The 16,777-nt window shown below is 47.0% G+C and overlaps 1 protein-coding gene across 3 annotated transcripts in view; it reads left to right on the top strand.

The window, feature by feature from the left end:
* Positions 1-16,474, top strand: part of ITGA3 (integrin subunit alpha 3) — a 469,598-nt gene extending 453,124 nt beyond the window's left edge. For 2 of the 3 annotated variants that reach the window (XM_069634365.1, XM_069634363.1), the window contains 2 exons: positions 4,480-4,605; positions 13,681-16,474. In XM_069634365.1, coding sequence (XP_069490466.1) covers positions 4,480-4,605; positions 13,681-13,842 — 288 coding nt within the window. In that variant the 3' untranslated portion in view covers positions 13,843-16,474. Of the gene's footprint in view, positions 1-4,479; positions 4,606-12,401; positions 12,546-13,680 lie in introns of all 3 variants that reach the window. The other variant, XM_069634364.1, reaches the window with a different exon arrangement.
* Positions 16,475-16,777: the final 303 nt, after the last annotated feature.

Raw genomic sequence — 16,777 nt, 5'->3', positions numbered from 1 at the left:
TCTGTCAGATTCAACTTTGATTCTCTTTCTCCCAATATTATAGTTCCACTTCATAGGCTTTATATCAGTCAATTCCACTGGCACGAGTTTCCCTTGTTGAGTAAGGTATCCCCAGCGGCCCCTGAGTCCCCCGTTTTCCCTGTTACCTTGATAGTTGCAGGGGAACGTCTTCGGGCCAAAGTTCGCTTGGGTTCTCATGGTTCACTCTGTTTCTCTCGGTTTCTGCTTTCATTGATGTCCCGCTCTTCATCTGCTTCCACTCGGCTGTCAGGTATTCCTGCCTGCAACCATCCGGCTTGCTGCTTTGTTGTGGTTTCTGCGTCTTTGACTGGATACACTACCCACCACGAGGCTGTCCTTGTCATGCCACCACTGGGATTTGGGTTCCTGTCTCCTCCCTTTCTCCGTCCACATACACGCTGGACCTCCAGCGCCTTGCTCTTAGAGTCAGAGCAGTTCTGAATGTCGTGGGCTCAGCTGCACTCTTTGACACTGCCTCTCTCAGGTATTGCACTGTACAAGGCTTTCCCCTGCAAGCATACTCCTCTTTCTGCCTCAGCTTCTCATCCTCTTTCAGCTTCTTTGTCTCAGTTATACGGAAGTCTCTCTTTAAAGAGACAGATTTTCTTTCTTGTTGGTTACTATGTAGATTTCCTTCACCCATGTCTTTGACTTCTATATTGTTCTTGACCTCTCAGCTTCCCATGCATGCCATCATGGGAAATAAGTTAGTGAGTTCCTCTCAAGAACGTGAGTCCTTGTCCCCAAATGCGAGTCTCTCCCGGTGAGGTTCCACTTGCCTTGACCCCTAGGGAGGGTCTTGCGGGGCAGGCTCACCTCCCTAGCCTCACTTGGGGGGAGGGGGCCACAGGGGGATGCTCCCGCTTGGGGAAAAGGGACAAATTCCCTGGATTTGTCACAAGGTGTTGTGGCTGCTTTCTAGAACTATGTCTTTTTTAGACATGCCTGACAGCTGACCTCTTATATAATTAGTGATAGTTCCCCTTTGGTCCGCACTGTCGTTATATTATTTATATAATCCTGAACTTGTATATACTGGTGCAAAAGAAACTGTGCGTTTCCCCCAACCCCAAATACTGCTGTATTTAGCACGCATTGTTGTCTGGTCCTGCCTTTAATCTTCCGCTGGAGCTGCAGAACCCCACAGCCCCACAAGGGTGTCTCGCTCTCATCTAGAGGGAACAGCTGAGGCTGGTACCCCCCCTGAGGGAAAGGGGAGTGGGATAAAGTACAAACAAACTCTGATTCCGGTTCTTAAACTCTGGCGGGAATCTGCAGGGGCGAGAAAGAGGAACAAGATAAGAGTCAACCGTCTTGCTGTACCCCCACTACAGAGCCCCATTACCTGGGTGTCCTAACCCCGAAACCCTCAGCTGAGTGCCCAGAGGGGTGCTCAAGAGAATATGCTTGCTGGCATCTTTTCAGATCCAGGTTATCTTCTTTTTAGAACTGAAGACTTCTTGAAGTACTTAATCTTAACTCTCCACTCTCTTACATTTTCCACTTGCCTCTTATAAATAATGTTTAAAGAGAATGTTACTTTATTTACCTACAAACCTAGTTACTCCGACTACAGTGTCTCTTGAAAAACTAATGCTCAACTCTAACCAAAAGTCTTTTTCTTCCCTTAATACTCGCCTAAAAATAGGAACATACTTGAGAATTACTATTTACTTGTTAACTCATATTGCCTAAACCCAGCTGGAATTGCCCAGATTCCTACTTAGGTTTTAATTTAATTCCCCTGCTGTTAGCTCAGCTTTCCCTCTCCTAAACCACAGTCGCTGTGCACCATGAACAGTCTCTGGCAAGAGGGCTGTCCCTGCGCTCACTGCGCCTCTGAAAATGCTCTCTTAGGATTCTTTTTTCCTTCGCTCGCTCAAGCACCCCCCGAGTCGCTCTGTCCTAGCAGCTGCACATCGGTCACCACAGCTGGAAAATATATGCTCAGTTCCTCAGTTCAACATTCGATAGCACAGTGTGTTGAAGCACTCACCTCCCCGCGAGTTGTGTGAAGCTGCTGCTATCCCGGGAAAGGGTCTTCAAGTGAATTACACACTCGCGCACGAAGACGGGTACTTTTCTCTAGCTCTTGGCCACGCTCTTGCTACAATGCCAAATTAGTTCCTGATGCTTTTCTTCAGCCGCTGAACCCGCTTGCAACAGGCTTGAGTATCTACTAACGTTATTTTATTGTAATCTATAATCACTCTGAATAACTTTAAACTTTGCATGCAAAGTACTGAAACTTCACTTAGTTTAGCTTTAAAGCCGAGCCTTTTCTTGCTCTTCTTGGTTTTCTCGAGCTCATGAGATTAACTTCTTCTGGACTGCCGAAAAACTTAAATATTACCAAGTTTAAGCCTAAAAACTGTAGAGCTAAAAAGACAGAACCTACTAGCTGGACATCTTCTAATGAAAGACAGTTTAGAACGTTCAGCAACTGCCCTTTGTCCTTCCTTCTACCAATTAAGAATCAAGTTCCTTTCCTCCATCTTAACCAGCGATAACTCCTAGGCTCTGAATAGGACTAGTTAAGGCCAAAACCAAATAACATTTAAAAATAAAAAACAGTCATTTGCGTATCATTTTCATCTTTTGTGCATTGTCCTATGTGTCTTCCATGGAACCTGACAATTGTGAAGATTTCCACATTATCTTGAACACCAGCACATTGTCCTTTCACAGACTCCTTGGAGCTCATTTTGCTTCAATACATAATTTGACTGCAGGCCCCTGGTACGTTTGCACTCAGGCATAGCCAGGTACCCGCCACCACATTTTTGTCATTTGCATTACAGTGGAAATGTGCAGGGCACAAGACTGTGTACACCCTGCACTTTTGCACTCCACTGTGCAAAGTGAGTAAATGCTGCAGGCAGCCTTTACTTTTAGTTGTACATGCTGCCCGACATACTCTCATGTCGGGCTGCATTTAATTTAATTTTACTTGTGATTGCTGTTTGCCATAGAGCGTGTACAGTGGATCGCTACAGGGTCTGCCTGCTTTATGCTGGTGCATAAACCGGCGGACCACCGCCAGCATTTGCGAGAGCATGAAAATCCATGGTGGTGAAAATGCTGGAGCATTTGTATGGTTAAGAGGAAGGACGGTGGCAAGTTGCGTTCAGCCCCTCCTTTCTGCCATACAAATGATTGAAAATGGGGTGTGACGTTAATGGAAGCCGTAAAAGCCTTAATCAAGGCTTTTACATCTTTCCATGAACGTTACGCTCCCATTGAAAATGATCTCCCTTGTGGCTCCTACTCTGTCCCCATCATATAGTGTACCTCAAGCTATCCCTGGCCAAGACATATCATGCACCGTTCTTTGGCCTATCCCACTGAAGCCTTGCAATGAACTTGATCGCACCTCTCATAGAGCAAACTCTTGTCCGATGTTCTACCAAGCTGTGTGTGGATCCTAGTGGCTACCCTTTTTGGATCAGTCCCTTCCCCACACTCTATTCAATGCCTCATACTGTTCAGGATGAGACTCCTAGTGGAAAATGTTCCTTCCTCTACCCAGATACCCTGGGTTAGAGCAAAGTCTCGCTCTTGGCCATTTTTCGATGACGCCACCAGCTGCACTGGAGTCCCATACCGAGGAACCGTATTTTTGTTTGGGCTCCTGTACTTCGGGCTGTCTGCTCACTTACGGTGTTTACCCTATTACCCATCATCCTATATATTCATTTATTGCGGCTGTTTCTGCGTATGGCTGTGGGCAGCCTCAATTCTTCCAGTATGCCCTTGTCGCACAGTGCTTCTGCTGACTATCTAATGTAGTTATTGCAAATATTTCACTCCCTACCCTGTTTCTCCTGCACACAGGCCTCTGTATCCCCCAACCGTATCCCCCAACCCCTATCCTACCAAGTCTTCCCTTAATAGTGTTTCTTACTAGCTCTACCCCAATTATTAGACTCTATCGCTGTATCTGTCAAGGTTTGCCAAACATAAAAAAAAAACTGAGCATGCACCTGTTGGCGTTGCCTTGGCCCTGCTGCACTCACGCTTTCTATGTATTGTTATGGTTACGAGTGCTTTGTGAAAATTTGGCAATCCTCTGGACTCCCATTGTACATGCAGTGTTGTTTTTTGCAGTTCTCTTGTGAATATTGCGTGCCTGCTGTCACATTGCACCTCCACTCACTATGTAGCGGTGTCTCTTGGACGACTTGTGGATATTAGTAATCCCTCTACCTCGCTGTACTCTTGCTCAGGATGTTTGTATTTTGTAGTACTGTAGTTTATTGTTCTGTATGCCCCCCCCCTTCTCCCCGCGCTCTTTGTCACACATACTAGCAGATATGCCATGGCCTAGTATGCCAGTTATTGTTTGATCATTCGGAATTTTCAAGGCCTAAGAATGACCACTGTATTCCCTTGTTCCCCTCCCGCCTTGAAGCGCTTCGCTTGTGTATACGCGCCTTACTAATAAACAATTACTCTCAGTTCTATGTGAATATTGACTCCGAGCTGGTTGAAGAGGTGCCTGTGCAGCTGGAGTTGTGGGTGATCATCGTTTCAGCGCTGGCAGGGGTCTTTCTGCTGACCCTCATCGTTCTGCTGCTCTGGAAGGTAAGGAGACTAGTTTGTTCATTTTCTTTTCATGCCACAAGTTCCGGAGCTGGTGAACCCCTAATGATTCTACAAATGTAGTCTTCTAGTGGGAGTAGAGGTTGAGCAGTTGTGTAACCACTCATGGTCCTTGTGGAGTGCTTGAATTTGTTGGAATTGGAGAGAATAGCGTTGATGAGCAGAAGCTAAAGTCTGACTTGTACACAGGCTACCTTATAACTCCTCAATGCAGTGAGGCTTTTGCGTGACCCCCACAATGTGGTAATGCAGTGCAGCCTTCATTTGACTGTGCAGTGCTGTGCAGCCTTTAAATGATTACAAGTCGTCGAAGGGCCTATTTTACAGTACCTATTGGTACTTTCTCTGCACTGATTTAAACCATTGTGCTCAATATTGGCTATTTAATGGCCGTCTAGAACAGCTAATTGGGTGAGGGGTCATATTAATGTGGCATTCAGAGCCGGACTTAAGGGGATACGGGGGGGCGAGCCGGGCAATGCCATTAGCCCCCGCCACCTCGGGGGAGTCTTTCAAGGGCTCCCCCGAGCTGGCGTAGGGGCAGAAGGCGTGGCAGGCGCCCCATTGTTATTAAAAGCACCTGCGGCGGCGGAGCGCATATAATAATAGTGTGCTGATGCACCCTACTCATATCATTACCTCCTCGCCCGAGCAAGGTTAAAAAAAATAAAAATGGAACATCTTGGCCCCGCCCCCCTGTTGACCAGGGACGCGGGGGGGGGGGCACCAATTTGACCAGGGCGCTGCTGCCCCTAAGGCCGGCCCTGGTGGCATTTATGCGGTACAAGAAAAGATTCTTATAACCAAACCCACATCCTTATGAGGCCATCACCTATCATTCTCATACACTGAGTAGGTTCATCCCACTTGCGCCGAAATGTATTTCTAGACAGGCCACCTTTCCCTAACAGCGGTCTATCAGGAAACGGCACATGCGCTAATACCGCTTGCTTGTGAAGACACAAGAAGTAGCAGCGTTCGGACTAGAAAGGTGAGGAAGGGGTTGGGGATGATGTTGGGGGTGGGGGAATGGTTGGGGCTTGAAGGGGTTTGGAGGTCATCTGGTAGCAGACAAAAGGTGTCCCCCCCCCCCTCCCACAATATGAGGAAGATGTGCGGGGGAAGATGGGTTTTGCGAGGCAACTGAGAGAGTTGCAGGGCTGCCCCCCCATTAGAGTAGCGTGCAAGAGAGCACCACATTGGTGTTTCCGTGCAGCATCAAGGCCAGGCCTGGGAAATCAGACTTTGGCAAAACTTCCCAGTGGGAAAACCCTCATAGATTCAGCAAGCAGAGTGAAGGTTGCTTGCTCCCACTGATCCCGATGAGGCTCATCACACATGCAAATGCAGCGCCACCCTTAACTTGCCTTTTAAAGTTCATAAGGATGCATGGTTGTGGGACCAGCTCTGTAACTAGTTAACCCTATCAGAAAACAAGCTTTGGAACTTTCAAATCAGTGGCAACCAAGAGGTTTGGTGTTCATGGTGGCAGTATCGGGTTTAAAGCTGTCCATAGGCCATTGCTTGTCCATCTGCACATCCTACCCATCCTATGTTACACATTCCATGTGGCCTGTTGCTGCCAGTACCCAGGGGACACATTCACTACTCGGCCAAAATTATTCTGGCATTTAGTATTGGGGTGGGGGGGCAGTGAAAAGAGTAGTCTGGCTCGTGGAATCATTATTTCATTTCTTCTGACTGTAACAGCTCTATAGAAACAAGGAATCCTGCCCCAGGTACACACCACTGATCGCACCAGTGTGGCAATGCCCACCATGTCATCATCTGTTCTGCTGGACTCCTGGCCCTTTCAGACTGGCATCTTTTAGTTCACCCTTTCACTTAATGTAAGATGTGTATGTGCAACCTGGTTTCCATGGGAAAGTGTTAAAGAACCAGCCAAGGAAAGATGAAACCCGGCTTCCCCTGTATCTTTGCTTGACCCATATATTTAAGGACTGGCTCTTACTATTTTAGGATTATTCCTCTTTCATTTTGCTCATTTACTTCCCACCCTGACAGTCGTCTCAGTACAAGATCACATCTTCTGCACCAGCCCCCATCCTCGCTACTGCCACTGGTTTGATTCTCCTTAGGATGTCACTGCTGCCTATTGACTATCTTTCGTGACTCCTGTCACTTGCTTCCTTAGACCCTCTCTCCAGTACCACTCCTTCCCTGGACTCTCCATCCTGACTCCTGCTGCCTTGGACCCTCGCTCCACTGCCACTCCTTCCCTGGACTCTGCATGCTGACTCCTGCCACCTGATGCCTTGGACCCTCGCTCCAGTACCACTCCTTCCCTGGACTTTCCATCCTGACTCCTGTAACTTGCTTTGTAACACTATCTAATCACTTCCCACCCTCCCATTCTCTTCACCCTGGGTGCTGCCCATAACCTTCCTTGCATTCTTTTCCCCAACTTCCATCCATTGACTGTCTGGTCTGCTGGCTGTTACTGTCATCGTTAAATGGTCTCCTTTACTCCTACTTATCTGTGCCCACCACCAGGACTACTGTCACTTTCTTGCATAAATCCTTCTCCATCTTCTACTCATGGACTCCCCATCCTGACTGTAATCACGTGATTTTTCCAGTGGTTTCATAGCTCTACACATGGACCCTTGATCTTGACTATTATCACCTGCCTCCCTTGCGCGAGCCAATCTGTTCCCCATAGCAACTGCTGCTCCTCTCCCTCCCCACACACACATACTTTGAAAGGGTTCTGCTGTCCTTCCAAGCGTTTTGTGGTGGCATTTGCTGTTTTTATGGGTGTATTTTTAAGGGTGATCTCGGGATAAGGATAGCCCATGTAGCTGGCTTAACCTGCCAGGATATGACTACTTGTTAGCTTCCACGCTTCACCGAGCAGTCGTTATTCACCATTGATAAGAATTCAAAAGAGGGGGAAGGAGATAGCATGAAGGCAGTCTGGTGGGGAAAAGAGGATAGGCAGGTGCCCAGTTTAATATAGACCCATCTCCATGTTCCCTCCAGAGGTATAGGCCCCTCCTTTTCCTGTTGACTCAAACTCTGTACCCAACCCTGGACCCATATGTATCTCATAAAACCAATGACAAAGAGCAATTGGTCACAGAAGTGGCAAGAAGTCACAGAATGTTGAGCACTTGAGGCTGAGACGAGGAAAGATAAGTGAAGGTTAAACCCTAAAACCTCACCATGCGAGACTGTGTGGACCTCCTGCAATAGATCATTCGGAAAGGAAAGGGGATGCATGTGGATCAAGCACTTGCGCGTGCAGGCTGGAATATTCCTCTGGCGAGAATGATGATCTACTCAACACGCGGTCACACAGATTAGGTAGCTGTAGGTCATAATGAGAAATCACACTGAAAAACCCTGTTCACAAGGAAGGCTTATGCATGCTTGTCAGTGGTTCTGGCGTGCAACTTGCCAGTACCACCAAAAACTGTTAAAACAAATCAGGGGTGTTGCTAGGACTGGAAAAGATCAGGGGCTAAGCTAATGTTGGGACTGGCGGGACTCGGGGCTAGCTCGCATTTTGGTTGTAGTCCCTGAGCTTCTATCTGGGGCTACAACCAAAACACCCGGGGCTATAGCCCCCTCTAGCAACGCCTCTGAGACAAATCACACCTCACCTAAGCCCGCAAAATAGTTCCACCATCGACAGAGCCGTAATACTATCAAGGTTAGATTATGGGAATTCCCTCATGCTAGGGCCAGCAATAAATGTATAAAACAGTGCCAAATTGTCCAAAACATCACCACAAGGACTACCACTTGCAAATCTAAAAGAGAACATGTCACCAAGGAAAGAATAGCCCTCCACTGGCTGTCCATTGAAGATTGTTGTATTACATTCAAGGCAATGGGCCTCATTACGAGCATGGCGAGCAATAACCGGCCCATTACGAGATGTATGGGCTGGTAATTGCCCGTTCGCGAGTGGCGGTATTGCCGGGCTCCCGATCCGCATTCTGCCCCATAGGGCAAAATGGAGGTGGGGAGCATGGATGCGCCGGCACCGTTCATAACGGTGCCAGTGCAGTTACGAGTTATGCTCGCGGGTGCCGCACAGCCTGGCTGTCAGGAACCCGCAAGCAGAACTCGTAATGCGGCGGGACATTATGAACGGTACCGGTGCCTTTACCGGCACCGTTCATACTGTCACCGCCAGGGTCGTAATGAGGCCCAATGTCTGTAATCCATCACTGTCTATACGGAACTGCCCGGCAATACATCAAAAACCAAATCAGCCCTTATCTACCTAGTCGGGCGTTGAGGTCCGAAAACAAAGGGCTAGTTAAAGCTAGACACACAAAAAAAGCAAACGGACTGGGACGAGCGATCCCTTGTAGAGTTACTGCCAAATGGAACAAACTCCCACCCCACCTCAGACTCTAATCTAACTACCTTAAATTCAGAAAAAACCTGCAAACTGCACTGTTCAAATGAATTAAACATCCCCCAGACCCCTCCCGCTGATTGACCGCCTCTTTCGTGTCCTGTCCCCTCATGCTGTTGTCCTCGTCTCTTTGTCAGCGCCCTGATGCCTGCGGGCTGCAGCGCTCTACAAATACATACAAAAAATAATGGTTATGTCCATGATGTAAATGCTTAAGATTCGGCAAATGAAGTAATGCATTTAAAACACAGAAGTGGTTCTCAGAGTTCCAGTAGCTGTTATCCGCAGGAGTGTATACCTCTTACTAGAGTCCTGGTCTGTTCGTCTTGTCAACCTAGAACCTGACCAATCATTTAACGTTTAACTCTATTTGAGACAATTTGATTTGTTGACCATTGCCAGTGTGCACCACCGCCTCATTATGAATGCTCTGCTATTGGTGGACTACTTTGGTCTTGCAGGGTTTCTACCAGCAATCATTTGTTCTGGCAAAGGGGCGAAAAGAAATCGGAAACTCCTAAAATGGGCTACGTTCTACAAGGTCTGGCATAGCACTTCATGTAATAAAGTGAGAACACTTGATGACCTCCATCCTTGGGAACTAGTTGGGGTGGAGGGTGGGCTCTGTGTGCATACAGCTTATTATCACATGCAACACCTTATTGGCCTGCTCTGAGTCAATCACAATGCTCTGAAATACTGTCCATAACTGCTGTTATGGACTGTATTCTTGAACATTTTGATTTCAGGAGAAGACTGGGAAACGGTAGAAAGCATTTCTCTGTATTCAGGAAACGGCTGTTCAATTTACCAGCAAGCTTTCTCTGAACAGGACTTGCCCCCTCTGCAAGTGTCTGTTTTTTGTTTCACTGCACTTTCCACATGACAGACCACATCCAATGTAAGTCACCAAAGTGAAAGCTAAATTATGGAAAAAAGCTTTGATTTCATGTAGACAAGCGGTTAACTTTGAAGATTACGCCCAATGCATGTGTAACGGGGGTGATCGTCTAACGCACCTTATTGGGAGACAGGTGTAGGCGGGCACTCAATAGATAGCTTAAACCTTCACTTATAACTTGATCTGCCTCTTACGTGTCTCCAAACCTATCTTTCCTGGGTTCAAGTTCACCTGGTGTACCTCGCTATGATGGTGGTGAGGGTAGGGAAGATCAGGTAGTTAGGATAGGATCCTTAAATACCCCAAAGGGAAAAACACAAGGTTAGAGTAATTGTCACATGAAAGGAGAGGCGGACAAAGGAATGCTGGTGTACAGTCCTTTTTAGTAAAAGCTCACTTATATACTTTTTTCCGATACACCTGCAGGGTTTTGTGAGTTTTTGTATAAAGGGGGCAAACGCAAGGCACTATGTACAACTTGAATTACTCCTAGCAGCTGTGCATCTAAAAAGTAAAACTCAAAAATATAAAAAGTCCTTTTCAATATTAACAAATATAAACGTCTTAAAAAATATATATATATATACAAAGTCTAAAGAGTGCACTGTATTGAAAACTATCTATTTATAAAGATCTTACTTGCAAGACAACCTGGCCAGGGCTGTCTCAAGATCTCTGCTGCTCTCCTTCAATGTTTTTCTTTCTGCGCTATCTGGTGGTGGTTCTTGTGGCAGACACTAGCAGCAGGCAGCAGCACAAGTAGAGGCCCAAAGTCTTTGCATTGGCTGGGCTGCTTGACAAGATGCAGCCCAGCCCTCGGGGGGCAATGTGGGGAGCCCCACAGCACTTCTTACACCTGGGCGACGTCTGCCAGGTGTGGCCCAGGGCTCACTGGGCCACCTGTTAATGAGGGGGTGGACCTTTATTTAAATTCAGCCCCACGAGGACTAAAACACATTGGGCGCTCCCCAGCGATGCGGAAAACCAGTAATTAAAAGTGCCTTGAACCTGAGGGTTGGCGGTCCTTTCAGGCTCTCCACTGGTAGTCAGGGGAGTGCCGGCATGAAGGCCCGGGTCGCAGCGGTGACAGGCGCAGAATGTAGCACTTCCAACCCCCTTGAAGGTTTTTACCGTTAGCCACAGTGCTCCGCTTAGGCCAGCAACATTTTCTTGCCTTTTTTAGAGCAAAAGCGTGAGGGTCCCTTACTCTAACCTCTTCCCCTGCCACCTCTACCCCCGTCACTGGCGCGGCTCTCGTGCCGGGATTCAAATTCGGTTTCTTTTTTAAAACCTTTCTAGATCCCCGGCACGGCCTCACGCGCAGGGGATTTTTCTTTTTTTTTTTTTTTATCCCCCCACGTGCATTTACACATGGTCATGTTTAAACTGCTCCAGTTCAATCAAGCTTACAATCAAAATGCTTAGCGTATAAAGAAACCCTTCTTATTTGAATGCTACAAAATAAAAGCATATTTAATTTACTGGCACATTTTGTCCATTTACTTTCATTTCTATTAAACTTGTGTTTTTTAAAAAAAAGTTTTCATTTTTTTTACTATACTGCCACAATTCCAAAACCTATATTGCTATTGTCACTATGTGCCAATAGCTTTGCAGACCTCAGGAGGTTGACACCATCCCATGGTGATAACTCCTCTCTTGGTCCATATAGCTATAATGGATTGTCCCTCATTCTCCACTTTGGCCATATGTTTTTGGAGGGGAATGTGAAAGGGTCAGGACTCCCGGCCTAGAGGATGCAGGATGTTCAGATGGATCTGAAAAAGGCACGGTTCATGGAGCGTGCAATCCATGCTCCTGGATTTGCTTTCCGAGATAATGGCCATTGTGACTAGTTTGTACATTCCACTATTAAGACTGTTTTCAATCTGCTTAATCCCCTTAGGTGACAGGTCATAAGGGGAGATGGAAAGAAGCACAAGATAAACCTGGAGCAAAGCAAGAAGATAAGGGGGAGCCCTGATTGCTATAAGCAACAGAGCATGCTCCTTCCAGAGTTTAGATCCTCTTACTATCCAAGCTGCATCTCTGTCTTTGTGTATTCCCATCACGCGTTCATGAATGTCCAGAACAGAAAGGGTTAATGGTCACAAGAACATATGCCAAAAGGGCATTTGAAGCACACACTCAGAAGAAACTCAGTGCCACCCCCCTTGACAGCATGCCCTTACCCTGGTCTGAGTAGTGTGGGAATCGGCAGACCTTCCCAGCGGAAGCCACAATCCCTTGACCACAGCTGTGTAGCGCACTGATAGCCCATGCAGGCACTTGGAAACTGCTACGCTCATTTCTTTTAACTTTGTCATCTTGTGGGTGTCCCCAAAGCATCACACATGGCTTCCAGCCATTGACTCCCCATCCTGAATGTTGTTGCCTGCCTTCTGCGAATGTGTGCCCACCGCGCGTCCTCGTGACCTGTCGCTCGACTTCCTGTCCTGACTGCTGTCACCTGCTTCCTTATAGTGTGGATTCTTCCGGAGAGCGAACACACGAGCCATGTATGAGGCCAAGGGTCAAAAGGCAGAGATGAAGAGCCAGCCGTCTGAAACCGAACGGCTAACAGAGGACTACTAGCTGGGGGCAGCATCTGTCTGTCCCCTCCTCTGGGTAACGAAAGTAGAGTGCTGGGGGCGGGGCCTTGCACTTGCTCTGTTTAACCTTGTCTCCTACACTTTCTTCCGGGAGATTGATGCACTCTTGGCACTTTCAGGTGTTTCTTGGGTGCCACTCTAGAGCCACTATCTTCCGGACACTTGATGTGCTTTGATGACGTCTGTCCTATATTAACAACGTCTGTTCTTTCCACTATGACTCTCCTCTCTAACACCTAATCCACTACTGCTTTTACAGTCTCATTGTTACTCTCTCACCCCCTCCACAAGATCCATCTGCTTCCTTCATATCGAGTGCAATATAGGTGTCCCCCATCTTCTCTTTATCCCCTCCCTAACAGCTTCTTTCCTCCTGCTGCAATGTCCATCTTGCACCCCTCCCTTACTATATCCCCTCAGTCTCTCTAGGTTCTTATTTTGTCCCAGCCTTTTATCTGACCTCTGTCTCTCCTGTGCTCGGTCTCTGACCGCCTTCTCCCTCAGTAAACATCCCTCTGTGTCCCTTCTTCCATCTACCACGGCTTCTGTTCCTGTATGTCCCACTATTCACATGCTCTGTCCCCTTAAACCCTCTGGCATCACCGCTCTCCTCTCCCACCTCTTGTCCTAACATCTTTCTTCTCTATTCATCCATTGATATAACCCCTCACTTTCTCTACTTACTCTACATACTCATTTTTCACTTATCCCCTCGTTTAGCCTCATGTTCTGTCACTCGCCCACTGGTTACTCTCAATATCTCTCCTTCTCCATCTCTATTTCCTCTATCACTTGGTCTTGTTTCCTTGCTTCGGTTCTCAATCGCCTGAAGCACCTGTTTCTCTCGCCTGCCCTTCTTCTCTGAACTTATCACCTGTCCTTGTCTAACCCCATGAATTGCTCCTCCTTGCGTATCGCTCTACATACTACTTTCTTGCATTAATGTTCCCTTTTCGCTGTCCCTTCATTCCTCTCCTCTAGCTGTCCTCTTCTCTTGTTGTTGCTCCCTTCTCCCCTTCCTTCATTTGTCTCCCTTCATTATCTCTTAGGTTACACTCCCCATCTTCTCACTTCGCTCTCCTTTCCTCTACCAGCCTGTGAGTAGGAAATTAACGCATGTGCTTTTCTCCATTGCTCCCTCTTCTCCGCAGTGTGGGTTCTTCAAGCGAGCAAGTTATTACCGCATTATGCCAAAATACCACGCGGTCCGGATCCGGCAAGAGGAGCGATACAAACTCAAGGACGACTTCCCTCCGCCCAAGCCCCAGAAATACTGGGTGACGAACTGGCAAGAGACAGAGCGGTATTATTGAGGTGTCGGAGACTGGCCTCTGGACTCAGTGCCTTTGGTGTGTTCTGAACCTTGTCTGAATTCTGTGAGACCCCTCGGAACATACTCCATAATCAGAATCCTATTGGAGCACCTTAGCAGAGTTTCCTGCGTCACTAGCCCATCTGCAGTGCCTCGAATCCATTGGTGAAGGTCTCTCAGAGCTGAACTCACTTATTGCTTGAGAACCCACTGACCTTTCTTGTGGATTTGGTTTTCCTGGGAAAGCCCCGACCAGTTAACCCTTCGAATCCAGACACTCGCTGCCATTGAAAATCCTTTGCAATGTCATTTGAACCCAGACTTTGTTTAATGCGCCTTTAAAAAAATCTACTTTTTTCCGTTGCACTGCCTGTCCTGCTATGAGAGAGTAACGTGTTTTGGGGATGGACGAAGGTGGGGCATTCCCAGATGCCTCCGAAAGACACGCACAAGAGATTGGCACTGAGAACATGTCTGAATCAAGATGACGCTCCATGCGGAACTAGGTGCCTCCTGTTGCCCACTTAGTCTGGTACATTGACCCAGACTGAGGTCAGCCTAATGCATAGGGCACAACTGAATTTTGTCTAACTACGAAAAACTGTGGTGAACCTAAACAGCAATCGAGACAAGACTACACCCTGGATAAGATTGGAAAAATCACATCTGCTGGCCATGATTAGATACACCATGCATAGTAAACTAGACAGGATCATTGGTTAGTGTTCTATAATGAGGTATTCATGTTACTCTAGGGCACTCTGAGGTAAGTGTGATGAAATGGAGCAGGACTTGGCTTACACTATGTACACTGGGCCAGAGTAGGAATCGTTTTAGACACTGGGAAGGTAACGAGCGGTTCAGATGCACGCGCCAGCCTTCAATCAAAGAGATACACTACAATCTAGGGCACATCATGAACATTTCAGGGTTAGTTATTCTCAAACACTAAGGATGGTCAAAAGCCCTGGATGAGACCGAGTCAATGGCCCGCCCGGCAGGGCACAGCTTGGTCTGGTGTTGCTCCGGACTGAGGTTGGGTTCGAAAAGTGACATGGGCACAGGAAATGCATATTTCTAGTTTGAGCCAATGGACAGCACTGATGCCAGTCTTAATTACTGGACAATTCCAAAGTTAGTCATATACACTGAACAAGTCTACCTTGTGATCTAGAAAGATAAGAGGTCAATCTCATACACTGGATGGGACAGGGCCTGGTATCAAACAGTGGACAGGACTCAAGTTTGTCTTGTACATAGAACAAGGCGTGGGTCTACCTCATATACTGGAAAAATGACTGGTCATTCTCATTCATTGTACTGGACTGTTTGTCTTCAATGCTGAATAGGACTGAGGTCAGTTTGAGACATTGTAGATGATTGAGGTTAGTTGCATACACTGAGCAAGACTCACATTTGCCTCATGTGCTGGCAAATATAGTGGTCATTTTCATAGATTGAGTGGGACTGATATCTGTCTCCTACAATGAACACTACTGAGTAGAACACATAACTACTAAGTTATCCTGATACTCTGGAGAGGACTGAAGTTAGTTATATAATGAATAAGACTTGGGCCTGCTTCATATACTTGAAAGATCATACATAGGGTGGGAATGACATCACTGACTGGGACTGGGGTAGGTGGTTGAGGTTAGTCGCATACACTGAACAAGACTCAGGTCTGCCTCATGTACTGAAAATAATAGTGGTCATTCCATACAGTGGAGAGGACAGAGGTTAGTTCCATAATAAACATGACTCAGGTTTACCTCATACACTGGAAGTAATAGTGACCATTCCATACACTGGGCGAGACTGATCTGTACCCTACACTAAACAGCACTGAGACCAGTCTCGTACACTAGATAGGACTGCGGTTAGTTACATAATGAGCAAGACTCCAGCCCGTCTAATATACTGGAAAGAATAGTGACCATTTCACACACTGGATGGGAATAGGCTCAGTCCCATACACTGAATATGGATTGCGTCAGTTTCATACTCTGATCAAGACTCATGCCTGCCTCCATGTACTGGAAAGAATAGTGGTCATTCCATACACTGAGCTGGATGGATGTCCATCACATACACTGTAGAAGATGAGGTTTAGTCGCATAAACTGAACAAGGCTCCGGGCTGCCCATCTACTGGAAAGAATAGTGGTAATTTCACACACTGGATGGGAATGGCTCAGTCTCATACACTGAACGGGACTCCGATCGGACTCATACACAGGACAGAACTACTGTTGATTTACTAAACTGGGCAGGACTGCGGTTGGCCTGATGCACTGAGTCGTACTGATTAGTCTGACAAACTAGGAAGGACTGACGTCAGTCTGATTTGTCAGAGAGGGGTGAAGCAGTAGGTGTTGTGCATGGGGTGGCAGTTGGGTTAATGTTTGGAGAGCACTGGGAGCTAGGTTAATGCGAGGCGTGTTGTGTGGATGATGCAGGGTATGGGGTGGGAGTCAGGTGGGTGCAAGGTAGGATATGACTGGGCTCTGCTCTCCAATGGGGTTGCTTCATGGACAGGACTGTGTAACTGCACACCAGACAATGCTGCTCTTGCTGTATGTACATAATGCTTCTTCATTTCATGTTAATAAAAAACAACTCCTGTGTTTTTAAGATACTCTTTTATTTCCCTTACAACACATTTCTTTTTCTCCAGATTTAATGATCTGTAAAAAATGGTTCAACAGATTTTGAGTGAACAGTGCTCCATTGGGGCACACACATGTAATGGTGTTCTCCTTCACCCATCAGTTTTCAATTTGTTGTGCGTTTGTTCATGCTGTTCAGTGTCCTTAACCAAGTATGGCCAAGGCAGGGTGGGTGCTGCGTGGAATTAATGTGTATGGCCCAGTGTAGTCCCATATGAGGGACCAGTGTGTCTTGCTTGAGCTAGGATAGGGGTATCAGGTTATAATG

This window comes from Ambystoma mexicanum, chromosome 13 (genome assembly GCF_040938575.1).
Source record: "Ambystoma mexicanum isolate Mex_15411 chromosome 13, UKY_AmexF1_1, whole genome shotgun sequence".
Classification (NCBI taxonomy): Eukaryota; Metazoa; Chordata; class Amphibia; order Caudata; family Ambystomatidae; genus Ambystoma; species Ambystoma mexicanum.
This window is presented reverse-complemented; position numbering and strand designations above follow the sequence as displayed.